Below are 23,069 nucleotides of genomic sequence, written 5' to 3' on the forward strand. Positions count from 1 at the left end.
GTTTTGCAAAACGTTTTTGCTTCTTGGGGTGGGAAATGGGGTAAGGAAAAGATGTAATTACAGAAATGAATTACAGAAGTAATCAAAGAAATTACACAAAGTGCATTGTATCAAAAGTTTAGTTTGTGTATAGTAGTCAAAGACACATAGGGCACTATCATGCTATCACATCATGTGGCGCCAGACGTGACGCAAGTGTTTTTTGCCTGACTCAGTTATCATTTTCAAGTCCAGCGCCACGTTGTTTAAGTAACAAATGCACTCGTGCCCATCTGTTCACCCATGGGCTTGCTGGTCTGAAAACCAGGTGTGTTCAGGCCAAGCCTGCAGCACTCCTGTTAGAAACTGAAGCCTCAATCGCCCCCAGGTGTCTGGTCCCAGTATAGGAGACAAACTAAACAATCAAATTACACTTCATATAATTTTTTCCCAAAGATGGTTTCTGTCATTTTAGGCAGTTTTTATCATGCTGATTTCATTTCAAGTGTTCGTTCTTTAAATAAGTTTAGTTTTAGTTAGTTATTTGATGCTATAAAAACGTCATGATTGACAGCTGAGATTGACGGCTTCTCTGAGTGAAGTTGTCACTGAGACTTTTTTTGGGAGGAGATTGGAGCTTTAGCAGTCATTTCTACATTTCCATAACTGTTTATTTCACACCAACATAATGAATTGTTCTGCATCTGTGAGAGTGTGGGCGGGCTTTTGATATCGAGGCTCTACTTCCTGCTCTCTACCGAGCAGGCTCCAGTCCCGAGATCGCTACTGCGCAGACTCGGTCCCAAAACTGCGCAAGATGTCAAACGCCATATTCTGAGCTCTTTGAGAAGCGTTCAGTTTTTCCACTCGCAAATTCCGCCATGTAAATAGCGAATTTAAAGGGAATGGGAGATGAGACTCTGATTGTTTTATTGCACGTTACGCCCAAAACACACACATTACTCATTAAGAGACTAAGTACAACTCTTTTAGACCATGCGCCTGGTGTGCCCTTTTCCCATTGTTAAACTAGCAAAAGTGGATTCGGACACGTCGCAAGTGCACCTGTGCCGTGCGCTTCAGACCATGCGTTTAGATCATAGAGCGTAAAAAAATATGGAAGACATGTCTTCACTAACTTCCACTAAAGAAAAGTGAAGCCGCCAACGTCCGAATATTGCTCTGACATCTTGCGCCGTTTTGGGACAGAGTCTGCGCAGTAGTGACCTCAGGACCGGAGTCTGCGCAGTAGAGAGCAGGAAGTAGAGCCACAATTTCAAAAGCCCGCCCACACTCTCGCAGATGCAGAACAATTCATTATGTCGGTGTGAAATAAACAGTTATGGAAATGTAGAAATTAAAGCTAAAGCTCTAATCTCCTCCCGGAAAAAGTCTGTTAGTGCCTCAGTGACAACTTCACTCACAGAAGCCGTCAATCTCAGCTGTCAATCATGACGTCACATCCCCCGTTTTTATAGCATCAAATAACTAACTAAAACTAAACTTATTTAAAAAACGAACACTGGAAATGAAATCAGCGTGATAAAATCTGCCTAAAATGACAGAAACCATCTTTGGGAAAAACATTTTTTATGTGTAATGTGATTGTTTAGTTTGTCTCGCGTCCATTAGAATACATGGAGGGACAGGGGTTATGAGCTATACTGGGACCAACCACCTGGGGGCGATCGAGACGTGTCAAAATTAATATTAACTATTGATATTAATATCATGAAAAAGTGCGTGTCCAAGATTTGACTGGTAGTGTATATACAATATGTAATTTAAAAAAAGTATTCATAAGAAATATGAATTTACATGAATGAATAATGACTAAATCACAACCTTATGCAGTATGTGTTGTGTTATTCTGATTTTGATTTGATGATGCACATATTGTAATGGTAATATAATGATTAAATATGAGCCTGTAGGAATATCAACCACACAATGAGCCACAAATAACATACAATAGCAATCACATATTTTCTCTGCGATAACGTATCCATATAAATGCCTGTCTGCTAATATGCATATTTGTTTTATTTACTTTTCTTTTCTTTTTTATCAGAAAATAAACAGCTTTTTAAAGATCCTTCAGTATTTGACATACGTTCCTGAGAGAGCCACCTGCTATTAGACAGTAAATATCAGCGATCAGGGTTTTTTATATAGAACTCAATACAGTTGAGCGTGATGCATTGACAGAAATGTGTCATTAGCCCTTTTGCTATCACCTCAGCAACAGATGTGACATCACATCAGATTTGCATCACAAGTAGCCGTGTTAATTTGATTAGTTGATGTGGATGTGGTCAAAGCCCTGTGTCAGGAAGATCAACGTCAGTCTGATCCCGGACCGCTGAAGGAAACACAAATGTAATCATGCCATGTATTATCATCATCTTAAAGGGATAGTTCACCCAAAAAATTTAATTCTCCCATCATTTACTCACCATCATGCCATCCCCAATGTATTTGACTTACTTTCTTCAGATAAACACACATGATTTTATTTTAGGAAAATATTCCATCTCTACGAGTCCATATAATACAAGTGAATGGGTGCCTCTTGTTTGAAAAACCACATACGACCCCAGTGGATGGATCAATGTCTTCTGAAGCCAAAAGATAGCTGTAAGAAAAACACTAATATTTTAAACTCTTTTAAGGATCAATCATTACTTCTGGTCTACTTGTATGACAAGTGACCATAGACTGTAAAAAAATATGGACGTAGTGTCTGTGACGTCACCCATAGGATTCTGAAGAGCAGTTTTGAAGCGTAAAGTAGGGTCGAGCTGGCCGTTGCCATCTTGGCAGCGTGTCACCGCGCGTCACTCCCGGATAACAGAAAATGGGCAAAGAGGCGGGACGTGGGTGGAGCTGAGGTGACGCGATGACTAACAGACAGCAGATAAATGGTCACTCAAAGTGGCCACGCCCTTAATTATGCAGAACTTTAAGGCTTTATATAATGTACACAAATGAGTTATTAAAAAAAAAATCACCCCCTCACAGTTGTCATGAAGGGCAAAATTAACCGTATCGACCAAAACCACAATTTGTACCAGGCTGTAAACATGTTTTTTTTCTGCTGTAAAGTAGGGCATTTTAACATGGGGCTCAATGAGATTCGGCTCCCTTTTGGAGCCTGTGTGGCCCTAGTGGCCAGTCGATGAATTGCAGTTTAAGTCACTTCCGTATTGGCTCCAAGAGAAACTGCGGGAGGTTGCCTCTTGGTTGTAACAAGTGCGTTTCATTGAAGCATTTCATTGAAGTAAAAGAATTGAAGGGGGGAGGGATCTTCAATACACGTTGGCCACAATTAATGGCACCCTTTTATTCAATACTTTTTGCAACCTCCTTTTGCTATGAGTTTGGAGAACCCCTGACAAGAGATCAGAGACCATTCCTCCATACAGAATCTCTCCAGATTCTACAGATTCCCAGCTCTTCTCTTCAGTTCACCCCACTCATTTTCTATAGGGTTCAGGTCAGGGGACTGGGACGGCCATGGCAGAAGCTTCATATTGTGCTCAGTAACACATTTTTGTGTTGATTTTGATGTTTGTTTTGGATCATTGTCCTGATGAAAGATCCAACCACGGCCCATTATAAGATTTCTAGCAGAGGCCGTCAGGTTTAGATTTTTTATCTGTTGGTATTTACTAGAATCCATGATACCATGAATCTGAGCAAGATGTCCAAGACCTCCAGCAAAAAAATAGGCCCACAACATTAAAGATCCAGCGGTATATTTAACCGTTGGCATGGGGTACTTTTTATCCATGTTTGCATCAAACCCATTTGACCACAGAACCAGGTCCCGTCTGAAGTTCCAGTCGTGTCTGACAACTGAATATGCTGGAGTTTGTTTCTGGATGAGCAAGAAGGATTTTTTTTAAACCTTCCCAGACAAAATGTGTTCATGTAGGGGCTGTTTGATTTTTTTTTTTAGTCTTTCTGACCCCAAAACTCAACTAATCTCTGCAATTCTCCATCTGTGATCCTTGGAGAGTCTTTGTCCACTCAAACTCTCCTGCATTAGGATGATATAGACACACGTCCTCTTCCAGGCAGATTCCTAACATTTTTAGTTGACTGGAATTTCTTAATTATTCCCCTGATGGTGGAAATGGGAATTTTCGATGCTTTAGCTATTTTCTTACAGCCAATTTCTATTTTGTGAAGCTCACAACGTCCCTCATATGAACGTTTGTATGCCAATAGACTGGAAGCAATCATTTATATTTTAAAAGTTAAAGCATAAAACATACTAGTATTTGTCTTACACCTATCGTTTCTCTTCAGAATACATTGATTCGTCAGTAACACTGATGGTCCACTTTAGACATTCTACTAACTATAGCCCCATTTACACTGCAAGGTTCAAGTGACCCAATTCCGACTGTTCCCTCTCATGTGGCACAGATCCGTTATGACATGAATGTGTAAGCAGGGAAAAAACGCATGAATTCCGATATCCTCAGATCGGATTCAGGCCTCACTCATATGTGGTAATAAATCCGAAATGATTCGGATACGTGCATTTACGTCTGCCATGTAAGCGGTCAATTCGGATATTCCCCGGTAAATGCGAGTCGTACGTAACTGAAAAAAAGACGGAGGCGAATGACGTCAACTCAGGTGGACACAAGATGCGATCACATGACACTAATGGCGCGACAAGGGCTCTCCTCTTTTTTCTCTGCCTTACGAGAGCAATATTTTGCTGACCTTTAAAGAGAGTGCGGAAAGCAAAACATTGAATAATCATTCCGTCTGCATCCATTGCGTCCATTACATATCGCGCCATTTTACTTCCTTTTCCGGGTCAGAACATCTTGGGCTGTTTTGCCAGTGTATAGTGTAAATGCAAATATCGGATACGGGTCGCTTTTAAAAGATGATGTAAGCGGGTCGTCAAAAAATCGGATATAGTTACCAAATCGGAATTGTGCATCAAGACCTGCAGTGTAAATGCGGCCTTAAAGTACTACATGCCACCCTAACCTAACAGTGTACTCTAATGACAGTTAGTTGCAAAGTTACTTAGTAGAATGTCTTAAGTGGACCATCGCTAAGATGCAACCGATTCATATGGATTATCGCCACTATCACTGTGTGTGGTTTTTCAAGAGTCAAATTTCCCAAAAATCTTCATTTAAGTTTATCTGAAGAAAGGAAGTCGTATACATTGGGGATGGCATGAGGATAAGCAATTGATACATTGAAAAAAGTGTCAATGGAACAAGCCATCACAGTTTTTTCTGGTTTAGCATGCATGGGGATATAAAAATGAATATATAGAAAAACAAACCACATTTTTTTTTTTTTTATCAAACATCCAAAGCGAAATTAATCATGGACAAAAACATTTCATGATTCGATCAATTCCCCTTGAATAAAATCAAGTTGTGTGACTGTAACCCTTCACTGATACAATTTACACCATCAAAATGAAAGATAACTATAAAGAAGAGCCAGCTGGGCAAATAAAATATAGATTTCACAATGTTTCTGGGCCAAATGGACAGTTTGTAAAGTAAATTTTATTAGCTGCACTTTCATTGTTTCAATACGTTCAATCTTTTGAGTTCCCCAAAATTATATTGACACAACACTTATGTTCTTTAATTATGCTTGATATGTGAATTTGTGGCATTTCACGCATTTTGGTTATGTATTTTGTGTTTATGTATGTTGTGTGATTACAGTGATCCGTTTCATAAGAGCCTCTCTCTTCTGCTCATGACATCTGAAAATCTGAAAAAACAAAATCAAAATCTGTTCTATATTTTGTGCTATTCTATATAAAAAACACGGCACAGCATTTTATGGTAAACTATTGGCGATAATAAAAATATTTCACTTCTACACCACCTTTTAGTGTAAATCAGTTTAAATAAGTTAACTTAGGTTTTTTTGCTGAAAAATATAAGTAACTGTAAGCGTCACATAAAAATGTATAAAAATTTAAAAACAGATATTAAGTTTTAGCATGTATAGCTTGCCCTCGCTCTCATATCTCTCTGTGTGTGTGTCTGTGTGTGTGTGTGTGTTGCTCTGCGAGAGGCTGAGAACGTTTATTCCAATACAGTGTTATGAGGTCAAAATACGCTTGTCTTAATGGCTGATTAGATTTTAAGGAATACGTCGATTTAGGGAAGCGGGTCCGAGCTCATTACCTGCCTGTGCCTCTTCTACATTTTGCCGTGGTTTATTTGTGTTGTTGATTGAGTCAAAGACATCAAATCATTTGAAATGGACTCTTTATACAGGATTTCACACTGAAGCTGGTATAAGGATCCAAAATTAACTTTGGTAAGCATCAAATGCGAATGGAAAAATTGGCTTTGGTGAAGAAGTGAGTGTTTTGCTGGCCAGTTTGGCTAGTTACGTAACCTAATGCACCGTTTAAACAGTGACCTTCTTATGAAAGCTTGTTTCCGCCACAGAATAAAAAAATGAAAAGGAAATTGCGACTTTTTATCTCACAATTCTGACTTTTTTTCTCATAGTTGCGAGTTTAGATCTCACAATTTGAACTTTATAACTTCAGAATTGCGAGTTTATATCTTGCAAATCAGACTTTTTTATTCCCAAAATAGTGAGGTATAAACTCAGAATTGCAAGAAAAAAAGTGTGAGATAAAAAGTCGCAATTACCTTTTTTGTATATTTTATTGTGTGGCTAAAACAAGTTTCCATAACCTCTGACCCTCACTGGAATAAGTGAATCAGTTGCAAAAAAAGAAAACATGTTGCCTCTTCTAACAAATCTACCATCGGAAATTAAGTTAGGAGGCCAACAAAACAAAGTCATAATGGGTCTTTGGGGTAAATAGAATTTTGGTGTTTTACAAAGAGATTCACTAGTATGTGCTGCTTGAGCTGATGGGGAGTCAACCCAAAAGAATCAACTCAAAAGAGTCAAGTATAAGAATTGATTATTTTTGAAAAAAATGTGATTCCGTTGGCAAGTCAGAGCTGACTTTGTTTTTTGCAAATATATAAATATACACTACTGTTCAAAAGTTTGGTATGGACAGACTTTCTAAAAGGTCTCTTATGCTCACCTAGCCTGTATTTATTTGATCAAAATGCAGTAAAACAGTATTACTGTTGAATATTACAAATTAAAATGTTCTATATTCATTTTTTTTAATATGTAAATTACTCCATTACTCCAGGTTTCAGTGTCAAGAAACATTTCTTAATATTATCAATGTTGAAAACAGTTGTGCTGCTTAATCTTTTTTTCCCCCAGAATTCTTTTCCATTGAAGATTTCAGAATCCCACCACTGACAGGCAAGGCAAAAAGTTAATTTTGGACCCTGGCCGATACCTTTTTTAATGACAACAGGCATGTGAAATGAATGAAAAATATTGAAAAGGCGTACATATCCACTGTCAATGTTGAAATGTAAGATGCACTTCTATCAGAGCTGTGCTTTTCATATATCCTTTATGAAGTTGAGTGAACCGTCTGAGACTTTCAACAGGCACATGCTGCTGTCTAATGCTACTTATAAAACACTAGAAAACTACAGCCGGGACACTGCCTCAGGTTACTGCTATGAACGTACTGGCGGGATTTGCAAAAGATGTGAATGGATAAATCATGTAATGTAGGAGAGCAAACCTGCCCATTCCATTTCATTCCCGCCCCCGTTCCCTGTAGTTCCTGTAGGACGTTGAGCCTCAGTCGCCCCATAGCTGCTCCGTTATGAGTTCGAGTTTGCAGAGGAACCAGCGTCGCAGGGGGCAGTAGTACTCGTAGTGGAACTGCTCAAACTCGGGCGTCTGGCGGATATCATGCAAGAACGAGATGTCCAGGTCCGACTCCAGCAGGACGAGGAGGAGGGGAAGTAGAATCATGAGGAGGCCGGTGGCCATCACCACCAGACGGGCGGCACTGCGCAGGCAGGCCTGCATCTGCTGCCGCCCGTTCGACGGGTTACACAGCGACTGACGATACGCCTCTCTGGCGAGTTCCCTCTCCCTCTCCGCCTGAAGCTCCACCTGCATTTCTGGATCGGCGTGCAGCTCCTTCAGCAAGCGCGCGGGGCTCTGGAACAGCAGGTCTAGGCCACCCTGACCATCCTCCACTGGTGTCGGCACCATGCTGGCGCACGGGCTGTACGCAGTGTCAGATATGGTGAGAGTGCTGCACCCGTCGTCTTCATTGTCTACATGTATCTCTCTCCTTTCCTCATCTGCTCTCGTCCTATTGGCTGCCTCGTCTTCTCGTCTCTCCTGACTGTGGTTTTCCCTCTCCTCCATCTCGGCTTCCTCAGGAGTGACCGATGGTTTCAGTGGGGACAGACGAACCGATTCTTTCAAAGCCGAGAGTCCTGCGGAGTAAACAATTGGTTGCGTTAATCACTGAAAATTCACAGTATTTATTTGACGCTGTTATTTCAGCATTTCCTGAAGGACATACAGGTCATTATCTAAAATCGTGAGGATCACTTGTATCATCAATTTATATTGTCATATCACCCAGCCACTGATATAACAGTACGACTTTCTGTAAAGCTGCGTTGAAATGATGCATATTGTAAAAAAGAAAAAAAGAAACAGTATTGACTTGAACGCACATTATTTGATAGATTTGCGAATGTGGAAGGCAAAACAACTTTTAAAATAAAACATTTTATTCCTCATTTAATTCATCGTCTCCATTCATCATCATTAAAATGAATTTCAAAAATTGTACCTATAATTAGTTTCTATTTAGATTAATTAATTTCTATTTTCTAAAATGTTTTATTCATTTTCTGACGTTTGTCAGAAAATGAAAAAATAGCGCTTCAACCCGTGCACGTGCTCATGAAGCTTAAGGAGTTAACCTTAGGATGATGTGACATTTCCCCCTTCTCTCATCTTTCTTATTATTATTATCAAGTAAGTTTATAAGAAAGTAATATTCATTATGTGTCTATTCTATTATAGGGCAAACATAATACAAAAAATATTGTACTTGGCAAAAAGCAGAAGAATATCACTGTGGTGTAATGTGATGATATATGAAAAGTTAATTAACTACCAGACCTTTTTGGATTAGAATCCCATTAACATTCAACACCAAGACATTTGACACAAAACATGTTTTCAAAGACAAATGTTGTAGGTTATTATTAGTTTTTCCCAAATTTTTATCTGTGATTAATTACAATGCAAAATGAAACGAGTGATACTAGAATTCTACACCGATAAGGCATGACATTATGACCACCTTCCTAATATTGTGTTGGTCCCCCCTTTTCTGCCGAACCAGCCCTGACCCGTTGAGGCATGGACTCCACTAGACCTCTGTAGGTGTGTTGTGGTTTCTGGCACCAAGATGTTAGCAGCAGATTCTTTAAGTCCTGTAATTTGCGTGGTGGGGCCTCCATGGATTGGACTTGTTTGTTCAGCACATCCCACAGATGCTCGATTGGACTGAAATCTGGGGAATTTGGAGGCCAAGTCAACACCTCAAACTCGTTGTTGAGCCATTTTTGCTTTGTGGCAGGCGCATTATCCTGCTGAAAGAGGACACAGCCACCAGGAAATACTGTTTCCATGAAAGGGTGTACATGGTCTGCAACAATGCTTAGGTAGGTGGTATGTGTCAAAGTAACATCCACATGGATGGCAGGACCCAAGGTTTCCCAGCAGAACATTGCCCAAAGCATCACACTGCCTCTGCCGGCTTGCCTTCTTCCCATAGTGCATCCTGGTGCCATGTGTTCCCCAGGTAAGTGACGCACATGCACCCGTCCATCCACGTGATGTAAGAGAAAACGTGATTCATCAGACCAGGCCACCTTCTTCCATTGCTCCGTGGTCCAGTTCTGATGCTCACTGTTGGCACTTTCTGCAGTGGACAGGGGTCAGCAGGGGCACCCTGATTGGTCTGTGGCTATGCAGCCCCATACACAACAAACTGTGATGCACTGTGTATTCTGACAACTTTCTATCAGAACCAGCATTAACTTATTGAGCAATTTGAGTTACAGTAGCTCGTCTGTTTGATCGGACCACACGTGCCAGCCTTCGCTCCCCACGTGCATCAATGAGCCTTGGCCACCCATGACCCTGTCACCGGTTCACCACTGTTCCTTCCTTGGACCACTTTTGATAGATACTGACCACTGCAGACCGGAAACAAGAGCTGCAGTTTTGGAGATGCTCTGACCCAGTCGTCTAGCCATCACAATTTGGCCCTTGTCAAACTTGCACAAATCCTTACGCTTGCCCCCTTTTCCTGCTTCTAACACATGGACTATGAGGACACAATGTTCACTTGCTGCCTAATATATCCCACCCACTAACAGGTGCCGTGATGAAGAGATAATCAGTGTTCACTTCACCTGTCATAATGTTATGCCTGATCGGTGTATATATATATATATTTGAGGGCTGCACTGTAATCCTTAAATAGAGTCTTTTAATATGTCATCAAATGACTCCTGTTTCAAATATGCCTAATAAGATTTTCTAATACATAAATATGTATGTATATAATAAACAGAAATGACCCAAGAATGACCCACAATTATAACAGTCAAATCCTTTGAACTAACTAAAATATTGTCATTGTGGCGTGCAAACAATTGCAGTTAAAAGCTTTTGCTCTTGTAGTGTGCATGTTGCATGTGTTTACACAGCAGTTGAGAGGCACGGCTGCAGCCTGTGTTCTTTAGACAAGTCCCGTCTAAATATAGACCCAGCTGCCTGGGTAGTGTGGATTAAGACGAGTCTCCCGGCTAAGTTGTCACTGACGTCGATGCTTCTCCATGCAACTATTCTCTAACACACACAGACCTCTGTAATGCCATCTAACATAACCATCCTCTCATTTCCCAATGATATTTTAAAAGCTGATATTGAAAAATAATTCACATTTCTTCACATAAAAACTGGATTGTTGGATTGAAAGCAATAATTCCACACTGTGTAATTAAATGATCCGTAATTGACAGGGCGTACTAGATTTCAGGGCATCAGCATTGACAGCCACTTAACAGTGCCTGAAATGTAATATTTGTCAAACTAATTGGATAATCATGAGTTATCTATTGAACACCTTATACAGAAACACACTTAAGCAAGTAGATGCAGGCATGGGCAAAAAAAGATGTCACCATAGCGACATAAAGAGCCATTTAACCCAGGAGGATGTAACAGTCATTATAGCAACAGACCATCACGGACGCCATGGTAACCGTTAGATGCAACAATAATGTAATATGAGGGTGATTTTCCTAAAGAATGTGAAAGATGTTAAAGAAAGAAAAGAAAAGTACGTCATTTGACATAAAATTAGACATCCACTGCCCTCCCCTGCATGGTTTGTAGTCATAGCAATGTACAAAGTCATCTTCAATTTTTTGATGAAAATGGTTTATTGGAAAGCTTATGAACTCAAAATTCATCCTGTGAAAACCGTTTTGAAATTGGACGTTGTGTTACGATGGAAACTTTGTCATCAAAACCTTTTCTAAACTCTAAAAAATGCAGGGTTAAAAACAACCCAAGTTGGGTTGAAAATGGACTAAATCAGCAATTGGGTTGTTTTAACCCAGCGATTGGGTTGTTTTAAGCAAACATTTAACCCAACCACTGGGTTAAAACAACCCAATTGCTTTTTTTGAGCATTTTTTAGAGTGTTGGAAAGGTCTCAAGATTCCATATTTTGTGATATTTTGTTGCAGGAGAATACATAATATATATATATATATTTTTGGAATAGCGCCTAAACAAAATCTCATAGGAACTGCAATTTTTGTGATATCAACTTCGAATTTGGAACTTATCTTGGTTAGACATATGGCTTTGAAAAATATATATTGTATATAAAATAAAAAATATGTAGTACAGTAGATTAGATTCACAGTCAATTCAAACTTCCATAACTTTTTCATACTTTCATTTTTTTAAGTGCTATCACTTCAGCAATAATTAGTCTTTAAAACAAGACCAAACTAGGTCTATATTCCAAAGCATTCTTTAATTATATAATAATAATATAATAAAAAATAATAATTAATAACAACCAGTGTTGGGTAAGTTACTCTTAAAAATAAATTAATTACTACTAATTACATCTTCAATAGTGTAATTAGATTACTGTACAAATTACTCTCTCCAAAAAGTATTTAATGACTTATTACTAATTACTATCTAAATTCTATATCAACCTGGACTAGTTAAGTGATTAAATGATAGACATGAAACGTCTCGGTTACGGATGTAACCCTCGTTCCCTGAGGAGGGAACGGAGACGTAACGTTAGTGACTAACGAATGGGGGTTTCGCTTAGAAGCCTATCAACTTCGAGTTTAGAGAAAACGCCCAATGGCGTGCCAATGCCATGGGGCATGCGGAATTTGCATACGTAACTCCGCCTCACTGCATGAGTATATAAGGAAGTACGAGGCAATATCGCATTATGTTACCTGCTTGAGGAGCCAAGACTGAACTCCTGCGTTCCAGGTAGCACAGCTGATGTGGCAAGGGGACGTTACGTCTCCGTTCCCTCCTCAGGGAACGAGGGTTACATCCGTAACCGAGACGTTCCCTTTCGTTCAGTCACTACGACGTAACGTTAGTGACTAACGAATGGGGGTCCCAATATAATCCCGCCACTCAGCTGTCTTCCAGTGCCCTGCGTAAGTGTGAGTACCCTGTCGTAAGACTAATACGGACGAAGGACTCCCACTTAACACAGGAATACCAAGGTACACTGGGAAGCATATCCCAGTGAGGGAATGCCAAAAAGCCTACCCGTGGGGAGGACTTAAGAGACACATTTGACCCACTAAGGGCTGCATATGGAAGATCTCTAGGTACCAGCCGAAGGTGGATTTTTAACCCTAGGGGTGGCGGGGACACGCCAAGGGAAGAAACCCGCTCACTGCGGAGACTTACGGTGAAATACACATGTGGGGGTCGCCGGAGGGAACCATGCACATGGGGCACCTGGCCGGACATGAGGGTCTGGGCTCAAAGGGCAGACAGAACTGATGTCGGCGTTGACAGTGCTGGAGGAGCTCAGGGCTCTCGGGAAGCTCACCTGAGGAAATATCGCACGTATCCAGTCCGTGGAGTGGAGTGGCGAGCAAGCGAAGACACCTGAGCCTGGCCCATCACCGGCCCCTCGGGGGGCGAGTACATAGTCGGACACTGGCTCCACTCGGAGATTGTAGAATCTGGCGAATGTGTTGGGTGTCGCCCAGCCTGCAGCTCTGCAGATGTCTGCTAGCGAGGCGCCATGCGCTAGAGCCCAAGAGGAGGCCACACTCCGGGTGGAGTGTGCCTTCACACCAAGGGGACATGGTCGACCTCGCTGCTGGTAAGCCAAAGCAATGATGTCCACTATCCAGTGAGACAGCCTTTGCTTTGAGAGAGCACTTCCCTTCCGCTCTCCACCATAACAGACAAAGAGCTGGTCTGAGGTCCTGAAACACTGCGTCATGTCTACGTAGGCGCAGAGGGCGCGTACTGGACAGAGCAATGCCAAGGCTGGGTCTGCCTCCTCCAAAGGCAGCGCTTGCAGGTTCACCACCTGGTCCTTAAACGGAGTGGTAGGAACCTTGGGCACATATCCAGGCCGGGGTCTCAGGATCACGTGAGAGTTAGCCGGCCCGAATTCCAGGCACGCTTTGTCAACCGAAAATGCCTGCAGGTCCCCGACCCTCTTAACTGAGGCCAATGCGGTCAGCAGAGCCGTCTTCATAGACAGGAACTTAATATCAACCGACGGCAAAGGCTCAAAGGGAGGTCTCTGCAGAGCAGTTAACACTACTGCGAGGTCCCAAGAGGGTACGAGAGGAGAGCGAGGAGGATTCAGTCTCCTGGCTCCCCTCAGGAACCTGATGACCAGGTCGTGCTGACTTACCTTTTTGCTCTCCAAGAGATCGTGGTGGGCAGATATTGCGGCCACATATACTTTGAGGGTGGAGGGAGACAGCCTTCGCTCCAGCCCCTCTTGGAGAAACTCAAGCACGGACCCGATCGGGCATTTCCAGGGGTCTTCTTGGCGGGAAGAGCACCAGGTGACGAAGAGGTTCCACTTCAACGCATAGGCATGCCGAGTGGACTCTGCCCTAGCGGAAGTGATGGTGGCGACCACCGTAGGTGGTAGGCCACTCAAACCTGCCGCGTCCCGTCTAGGAGCCACACGTGGAGGTTCCAGAGGTCGGGACGCGGGTGCTATAGGGTGCCCCGTCTCTGAGTAAGGAGGTCCGGTCTCAGAGGAATAGGCCAGGGAGGGGCTGTCGCAAGGAGTACGAGTTCGGGGAACCAGGTCCGGCCGTGCCAGTACGGGGCGACCAAGAGGACCTGCTCCTTGTCCTACCTGATCTTGCACAGGAGCTGTGCGAGTAGGCTCACTGGGGGGAACGCATATTTGCGTAGGCCCCGCGGTCAGCTGTGCGCCAGTGCATCCGTGCCGAGCGTGCCCTCGGTCAGGGAATAGTACAGGCTGCAGTGGGAAGAGTCGTGGGAGGCAAACAGATCTACCTGTGCGTCGCCGAACTGTTCCCAAATCAGCTGAACCATCTGGGGATGGAGTCTCCATTCTCTCGGGAGAGGCTAAAACCGCGAGAGCTCGTCGGCTGCGTGGTTCAGGACTCCCGGAATATGGACAGCACGAAGGGACCTCAGGCGCTTCTGACTCCATAGAATGAGATGGCGGGCGAGTTGAGACATACGGCGGGAGCGTAGACCGCCCTGGTGGTTGATGTACGCTACTACGGCCGTGTTGTCTGTCTGGACAAGCACATGTTGGTCCCTCAGCAGCGCTCGGAAGCGGTGCAGGGCAAACCGTACTGCCAGCAACTCGAGGCAATTGACATGCAGGAGGCGCTGGGGTCCTGTCCAGGAGCCCGCGGCTGCTTGTCCATTGCACATGGCACCCCAGCCCGTGGCAGAGGCATCCGTCGATACGACAACATGCCTGGAAACTCGTTCTAAGGGCACACCGGCCCGAAGAAAACCACGGGGTGAGCGTCTGTAAGCAGGCCCGAGTCACTTGGATCCGGAGCGTGCCAGACTGCCATGCCCATCTCGGGACTCGATCGCGAAGCCAGTGCTGAAGCGGTCTCATATGAAGCAATACGAGCGGCGTTACCGCGGCTGCAGATGCCATATGCCACAGGAGCCTCTGAAATAGTTTCAGTGGAACCGCACTCTTGCTCTCGATTTGACGGAGGCAAGTCAGCAGAGACTGCGCGCGCGCGCTCGAAAGCTGCGCGTACATGGCGACCGAGTCGATCTCCATACCGAGAAAAGAGATCCTCTGCACGGGGAAAAGTTTGCTCTTTTCCCAGTTGACCCGAAGGCCCAGACGGGCTAAGTGGTGGAGAACCAGATCTCTGTGTCCGCAAACCTGCTCTCGAGAGTGGCCCAGTATGAGCCAGTCGTCGAGGTAGTTCAGGATGCAAACCCCGTGCTGCCGAAGGGGCGCAAGGGCTGCCTCGGCGATCTTCGTGAAGACGCGAGGGGACAGAGATAGCCCGAATGGGAGAACCGCGTACTGATATGCCCGCCCCCTCTAAAGCAAACCGTAGGAACGGTCTGTGTCGAGGAAGGATGGAGACATGGAAGTAGGCGTCCTTCAGGTCGATCGCTGCAAACCAATCGAGAGGACGAGCGCATTGGAAAAGGCGTTTCGCAGTCAACATCTTGAACGGAAGCCGGTGAAGGGATCGGTTCAAGATGCGAAGGTCCAGGATTGGTCGTAACCCACCGGTTTTCTTGGGTACAATGAAGTAGGGGCTGTAGAACCCCGACCTCATTTCGGCTGGAGGGACAGGCTCGATCGCACCCTTCGCCAGTAGAGTGGCAATCTCCGCACGCATGATGGGGGCATGGGCCCCGGTCACGGTATAGCGGACTCCCCTGTAACGGGGAGGAGCCTGCGCGAACTGAATCGCGTAGCCGAGCCTGACGGTCCGGGCAACCCAGCGGGACAGCCCCGGAAGCTGAAGCCAAGCTTCCAGAGACTGCACCAACGGGGTCATACGGACGGCAGACGTACCCTGGGTGGGGCAGCGAGGCAGCGTTTCCGGCCCGGACAGGGGAGGCTGTTGGGCGTCCCGGGGTCGGGGCACGGTTAACGGCTGCGCCCTGACAGAGGAGACCAGGGAAGGACTTGCGTTCCGCTGGGGTCTGCTCTGCCAGGGGGCTGGCGACAGAGAGGGACGAGAGTGGCGAGACCCGAGGGTGGCGCACACTGCCGTCACCGATCTCTGGGGGCTCAGGGATGGGATTGTTAGTTCTTTCTTTAACCACATTAGGGTGCTGCTGGCCCCCTGAACAAAAGATTCTCCCCCGGCCCTCCACCGGGGGAAGGAGCGGCCCTGCCGCCGTCTCCTGGAAAGAACTGCCCATCCCTGAGCCGTCCACATCAGGAGCGCCGCTTAGCCTGGCGTTTCTTCGCGGGCTGCGGGGCTGGAGCGGACGGGGACGCCTTCCTGCGGCTGCCTCTGCGCCACCCAAGCAGCAGCCTTCACCCGGGCCGCGCAGAGGCAGAGGGAGCCGCAGGAGGGCGTCCTCGGCGGCGAGCAGGCTGAGGCACCTGCGCGGGCGGTTGGGTGGAGGCAGCAGCTGACCGCCGGGGCAGGAGATGTTTTATAGCCTCAGTCTGCTCCTGAGCGGCCGAGAACTGTTGGGCGAAGCTCTCGACCGCTCCGCCGAATAGCCCATCCTGGGATATGGGGGCGTTGAGAAAACGGGTTCGCTCAGCGTTGTGCATATCGGCCAGGGTGAGCCATAGGTGTCCCTCCTGGACCACATTTGTGGACATCACCTGACCCAGGGAGCGTGCGGTCACCTTCGTCGCCCGGAGAGCGAGGTCGGTGGCGGCACGCAACTCATTGCTGAGTCCTGGATCAGCCCCCCCCTCGTGCATATCACACAGCAACTTGGCTTGGTAAGCCTGAAGAGTTGCCATGGTATGCAAAGAAGCGGCGGCCTGCCCCGCAGCTCTATAGGACTTCGCCACCAGGGATGACGAAAACCTACAGGCTTTGGAGGGGTGCTTTGGGTCACCACGCCAGGACGAAGCGCTCTGTGGACACAGTTGCATCGCAACAGAACGTTCGACTGGGGGGACCCCAGTGTACCCATGAGCCGCGGCTCCATCGAGGGAGGTGAAGGCGGAAGAGTTCACCAAACGTTCACAGGAAGACAACGGGGACTTCCAGGAACGCGCGACCTCTTCATGCACCTCGGGGAAGAAAGGTATTGGAGGAGCGGCCGGACGGGTGTCCGGGCGCGCCGCCCCCAAAAACCAATCATCCAACCGCGAACGCTTGGGCTGAGGTGGAGGGTTCCACTCCAGTCCAAGCGCTGCAGCGGCCCGAGACAGCATGGCTGTCAATTCTGGGTCCGACTCGGGCAATGCTGGCGCACCCGAAGGTGGCAGCACAGCCGAATCATCATCCTCAGATGACTCCAGCCCACCTTGTGATGCGGCGATAGACATCACTTCCTCTTCCGCCGTGCCAAGCGCCACAGTCGGGACAGCAGGAGCCGGCCCCGATGTAGACGCCTGAGCACGGGCCGGGTCAGGTGCTTGAGAGGGGGGTGTGGGCCGAGGAACTAGCGTCGGAGCTTTGTTCCACACCGTCACCCTCAGATCACCCTGGCCACCAGCCAAAGTGCCGCCTCCGGGGGAGACCGCAGATTGGGGGGTGGCAGAGGGGACTCTCGTTCCGGCATCAGCACGAAACTCACGGAGTCTTGATCGAAGCATCGAGATGGCCAGGTTCCCGCAGAGGGAACATGAGTCATCCACAAGCGCTGCCTGAGCGTGCTGAAAGCCCAAACACGTCACGCAGCGCTCATGCCCGTCAAAAGAAAAAAGGGATCTACCGCACCCAGAAGTGCACGGACGAAACATCCTGAAAAGGACGTGTCACGTGCAAGCTCTTTTTGTGAGAGGAAACTTTTGCAGTCGATGCCGAAGCGCCCAGGGAAACACACACCAGCTGTCAGGCGGACCACTGCACAGATCAGCAGGCTGGAAGTATGCGATCACTGGAACGCGCCGTCACACCAACACCGACTGGAAAGCTGCTCGTCTCGAAGAAGCTGACAGAGTCTCAGAAGGCTGTAGGAGTGAAGAGGTAGGTACTCTTGGCTCCGAAAGCAGAAACATAATGCGATATTGCCTCGTACTTCCTTATATACTCACGCAGTGAGGCGGAGTTACGTATGCAAATTCCGCATGCCCCATGGCATTGGCACGCCATTGGGCGTTTTCTCTAAACTCGAAGTTGATAGGCTTCTAAGCGAAACCCCCATTCGTTAGTCACTAACGTTACGTCGTAGTGACTGAACGAAAGGAAACGGCTCTTTTAATTCATTCAAATACATAAAAATAACTACATCAATTATTCATATTAACTGACCAAAGTATTACAAATATGAGAAGGATGCATTTAACATGCATTTTAAAGTTAGATTTGATGTTAATTCCACTATTGTATTATATATAATTGTTCTAGTCTTTACACAGTATTTTGTTCAAAAAGTAATTAAATTACAGTAACTAGTTACTTAGTAACTAGTTACAACCAACACTGATTACAACCTATAAATTAAGTCAATATTTAATGTTATATTTTGGTCAGTTATACCAAATCTAAAATAATAGATGAAAACATTTAAGTCCTGACATTTAACAAAAGCTCCTGAAATAACATTATAATGACTACACTATTGTACTACAATGTTGTGAATTAATTTGGTTTAATTATTCATTTTCTGGTTTTAGTGTAGGCTTAATCATCATTATTATGTAAATGTTTTATTAGTTATACTATTGACAAGCGGAATGGGTTCTAGCCTGGTTTCTCCCAAGTTTTTTTCTCCATTCTGTCACCTGATGGAGTTTGGGTTTGGGTTTCTTGCCACTGTCACCTTTTGCTGGCTTAGTTGGGGTTACTTAATATTCAACAATGTTATTGATCTGACTGTACTGATGTGGTTGTATGAGAACTGAACTGAGCTGGAAGATGACATACATTTTTTTGCTGAACTGCTTTAGAGATGAAATGATGATCTTTACAACGAACAGAATCAACACTAAACTGACTTCAGCTGAACAATAGCCTAAATGCATAATTTTACTGTTATCACTGTAAAGCTGCTGTGAAACAATCTGTATTGTATAAAGTGCTATATAAATAAAGGTGACTTGACTTGACTTGAATTGGCAAGCTAGAATAGTTCATCCAGGAAAGTATTTACTCATCCTGATGTTGTTCCAAACCTGTATACATTTCTTTCTTCTGCAGGTGTTGGTAAGAATGTTGGTAACCAAAGAGTTTTGGTGGCCATTGATTTCCATTGAATGGAGAAAAAAAATACACTGAGAAATTTCTTAAAATATTTTCTGTTATGACATAAGGGTGAGTAAAGGATGATAAAATGTTATTTCTGGGTGACCGATCCCTTTAATTTGTTCAGAATGATGCAAGGTTTCTAGTCAATGAAGAAATCAAGTAGGAATCAGTATTTTGGAAGCTTCCGTACCGGTTCCTGAGATGCGGTCTCCATGGCCAAGCAAGCGCACATATACGTCTCGTGCCGTGTAGTTGGCCATGCGGAGCTGCAGATTGTGACGTGTTGTGATCTTCACCTGACAGCGAATGGCTTCCGCCCGCTCTTCCAAACTTTCACCCAAAACCGCGTTCAGAACCTCGTCTGCATCCTCTTGTAGACATTCCTCAGTAACGTTTTCACAACCCACCGCACTATGCACGCCGTTTCCACGCTCCCCCTGCTCTCCGAGAACCTCCATATCTGACCCCCTCTACACCTCCCTCTCAATCCCACCTTACTGCAGTGACCTTCTCACAGCTTCTGCTCGGTTGAATGATGTCAAACACTCTCCCTGAGTCTTCCGACTGGGTTAATGCTGTAATAAATCGCACACACCCATAGGATGGGGTCCTGCCGGCCCCTTTCCTTCACCGGATAGCGGGCATGTTGACAGTGTTAACAAAGTCGAGGCATTAGGGGCCGGATCAGCCCAAATGCAGGATGAGCTATTTATACAGCATCAGTCATGGCACAAGGCTTTGCTAATCACAGGGGCTGATTACGGTGAAAAGATCCACTCCGGAGTACAGTACAGCTAGCAGACATCACACTCATCCCGGTCTGAGGTGTCACGCTGTAGTCCCTGAACAATCTCTTTTCATTACTTTATTTAAGGGTCATGAAACCCCCTGTTTCAGCAGTTAGTTCTCACCACAGTTTTGATAAAAATGCTTCAAAAGTGAGTGTGGTAAGCAGCGGAGTGGAGGGGGAAAGAGGGGAGACTGACATCACAACAATAACTTCTGATATTATCACAATATTTTGTTAATATCATACGATATCGATATTTATTATGATATTCATTTACCATTAATGTGAATGGAAATTCCACGTTTGTTAGTGCTTGAGAATGAATGTAGACATGTAAACTTTTTTGTTCATGATTAAACTCTGCAGAGTAGCTACCTTTTAATTTAGGAGCCCATGAAATCCATAATATTTTCCCCTGAATTCTGTGTTTTCCTTTTTGGGTGGGGGGGGGGGGGGGTTGTTTCTATGTTTTATGATTTAGGGAGAGAGGAGTAGAAGAAACTGGGTAAGTTTTAACGTTGTCACTCATGCTTTCACTGCAGTTATATGCCCCTAAAATTCAATATACACTGGCATTTTTGTCCCAATTAATTTTTGTCTTATTTTGTATATGATGGATATATATTACAATATCACACGAGCAAGAGTGCCATTTTTTACAAATATCAGCACGATTGCAAATGTATATATATATATATATATATATATATATATATATATATATATATATATATATATATATATATATATATATATATATATATATATATATATATATATATATATATATATATATATATATATATATATATATATATATATATATATATATATACATACAGGTGCTGGTCATATAATTAGAATATCATCAAAAAGTTGACTTATTTAACTAATTCCATTCAAAAAGTGAAACTTGTATATTATATTCATTCATTACACACAGACTAATATATTTCCAATGTTTATTTCTTTTAATTTTGATGATTATAACTGACAACTAAGGAAAATCTCAAATTCAGTATCTCAGAAAATTTGAATATTGTGAAAAGGTTCAATATTGAAGACACCTGGTGCCACACTCTAATCAGCTAATTAACTCAAAACACCTGCAAAGGCCTTTAAATGGTCTCTCAGTCTAGTTCTGTAGGCTACACAATCATGGGGAAGACTGCTGACTTGACAGTTGTCCAAAAGACGACCATTGACACCTTGCACAAGGAGGGCAAGACACAAAAGGTCATTGCAAAAGAGGCTGGCTGTTCACTGGCTGGCTGGCTGTGTGGTAGAAAAAAGTGTACAAGCAATAGGGATAACCGCACCCTGGAGAGGATTGTGAAACAAAACCCATTCAAAAATGTGGGGGAGATTCACAAAGAGTGGACTGCAGCTGGAGTCAGTTCTTCAAGAACCACTACGCACAGACGTATGCAAAACATGGTTTCAGCTGTCGCATTCCTTGTGTCAAGCCACTCTTGAACAACAGACAGCGTCAGAAGCGTCTCGCCTGGGCTAAAGACAAAAAGGACTGGACTGCTGCTGAGTGGTCCAAGTTATGTTCTCTGATGAAATAAAATTAGCATTTCCTTTGGAAATCAGGGTCCCAGAGTCTGGAGGAAGAGAGGAGAGGCACACAATCCACGTTGCTTGCGGTCCAGTGTAAAGTTTCCACAGTCAGTGATGGTTTGGGGTGCCATGTCATCTGCTGGTGTTGGTCCACTGTATTTTCTGAGGTCCAAGGTCAACGCAGCCGTATACCAGGTAGTTTTAGAGCACTTCATGCTTCCTGCTGCTGACCAACTTTATGGAGATGCAGATTTCATTTTCCAACAGGACTTGGCACCTGCACACAGTGCCTAAGCAACCAGTAACTGGTTTAAGGACATGGTATCTCTGTTCTTAATTGGCCAGCAAACTCGCCTGACCTTAACCCCATAGAAAATATATGAGGTATTGTGAAGAGGAAGATGCGATATGCCAGACCCAACAATGCAGAAGAGCTGAAGGCCACTATCAGAGCAACCTGGACTCTAATAACACCTGAGCAGTGCCACAGACTGATCGACTCCATGCCACGCCGCATTGCTGCAGTAATTCAGGCAAAAGGAGCCCCAACTAAGTATTGAGGGCTGTACATGCTCATTCTTTTCATTTTCAAACTTTTCAGTTGGCCAAGATTTCTAAAAATCCTTTCTTTGTAATGGTCTTAAGTAATATTCTAACTTTCTGAGATACTGAATTTAGTTTTTTCCTTATTTGTCAGTTATAATCATCAAAATTAAAAGAAATAAACATTTGAAATATATCAGTCTGTGTGTAATGAATGAATATAATATACAAGTTTCACTTTTTGAATGGAATAAGTGAAATAAATCAACTTTTTGATGATATTCTAATTATATGACCAGCACCTGTATATATATAAACGTTAACAATTTAAATCAAGCTTTTAAAATGTAATCAAATGAAACTATATAGCAATAATTTACAACCAAACGTATTTGTATTTATTTTTTCAAATAAGCTGCACAACGGCACTGTATAAATTTAACATAAAATATCTTGTTTTTATGATATTCCTTAGAAATAATATTATTATTATTACTTTAAAAAGTACATTTTAGTATACAGTACAGTAGTGATATATTTCTGTCATCATTTCTTGAAGTTAAACCAAACCTTTATTTTGACAGTTTGCGCCAATCATTCACACACGCAGAAATCACTTATTAGTGACATGCACTGACTGGCTGTTGTCGCATTTATTTCTGCCGTGTGATTGGCTGTTAGATTAATCCATATCGAGTAAAAATGTCTAGAGCTTATCATTACTATCCATGTACATTTTATCATGATTTTGATATGATATTGTTAATCGCCCAGCCCTATTCAGTTTTATTTCACTCTCAAAATCATCAAAGCTTTCCTTAAATTCACGCTACAGTACACACAAC

The 23,069-nt window shown here is 44.0% G+C and overlaps 1 protein-coding gene across 2 annotated transcripts in view; it reads right to left on the reverse strand.

The window, feature by feature from the left end:
- Positions 1-2,045: 2,045 nt before the first annotated feature.
- The window catches only part of frmd3 (FERM domain containing 3), a gene marked incomplete at its 5' end in the record, with an annotated part of 102,446 nt that continues 81,422 nt past the window's right edge, over positions 2,046-23,069 (reverse strand). The window contains 2 exons of one of the 2 annotated variants that reach the window (XR_013817351.1): positions 2,046-2,341; positions 7,628-8,339. Coding sequence is in view for 1 of the 2 variants with exons in the window: in XM_079827689.1 (XP_079683815.1) it covers positions 7,687-8,339 (653 nt within the window). Of the gene's footprint in view, positions 2,342-5,320; positions 8,340-23,069 lie in introns of those variants that run through there. The other variant, XM_079827689.1, reaches the window with a different exon arrangement.

Source organism: Gobio gobio, assembly GCF_949357685.1.
Source record: "Gobio gobio genome assembly, chromosome: 10".
In the NCBI taxonomy this organism is placed as follows: Eukaryota; Metazoa; Chordata; class Actinopteri; order Cypriniformes; family Gobionidae; genus Gobio; species Gobio gobio.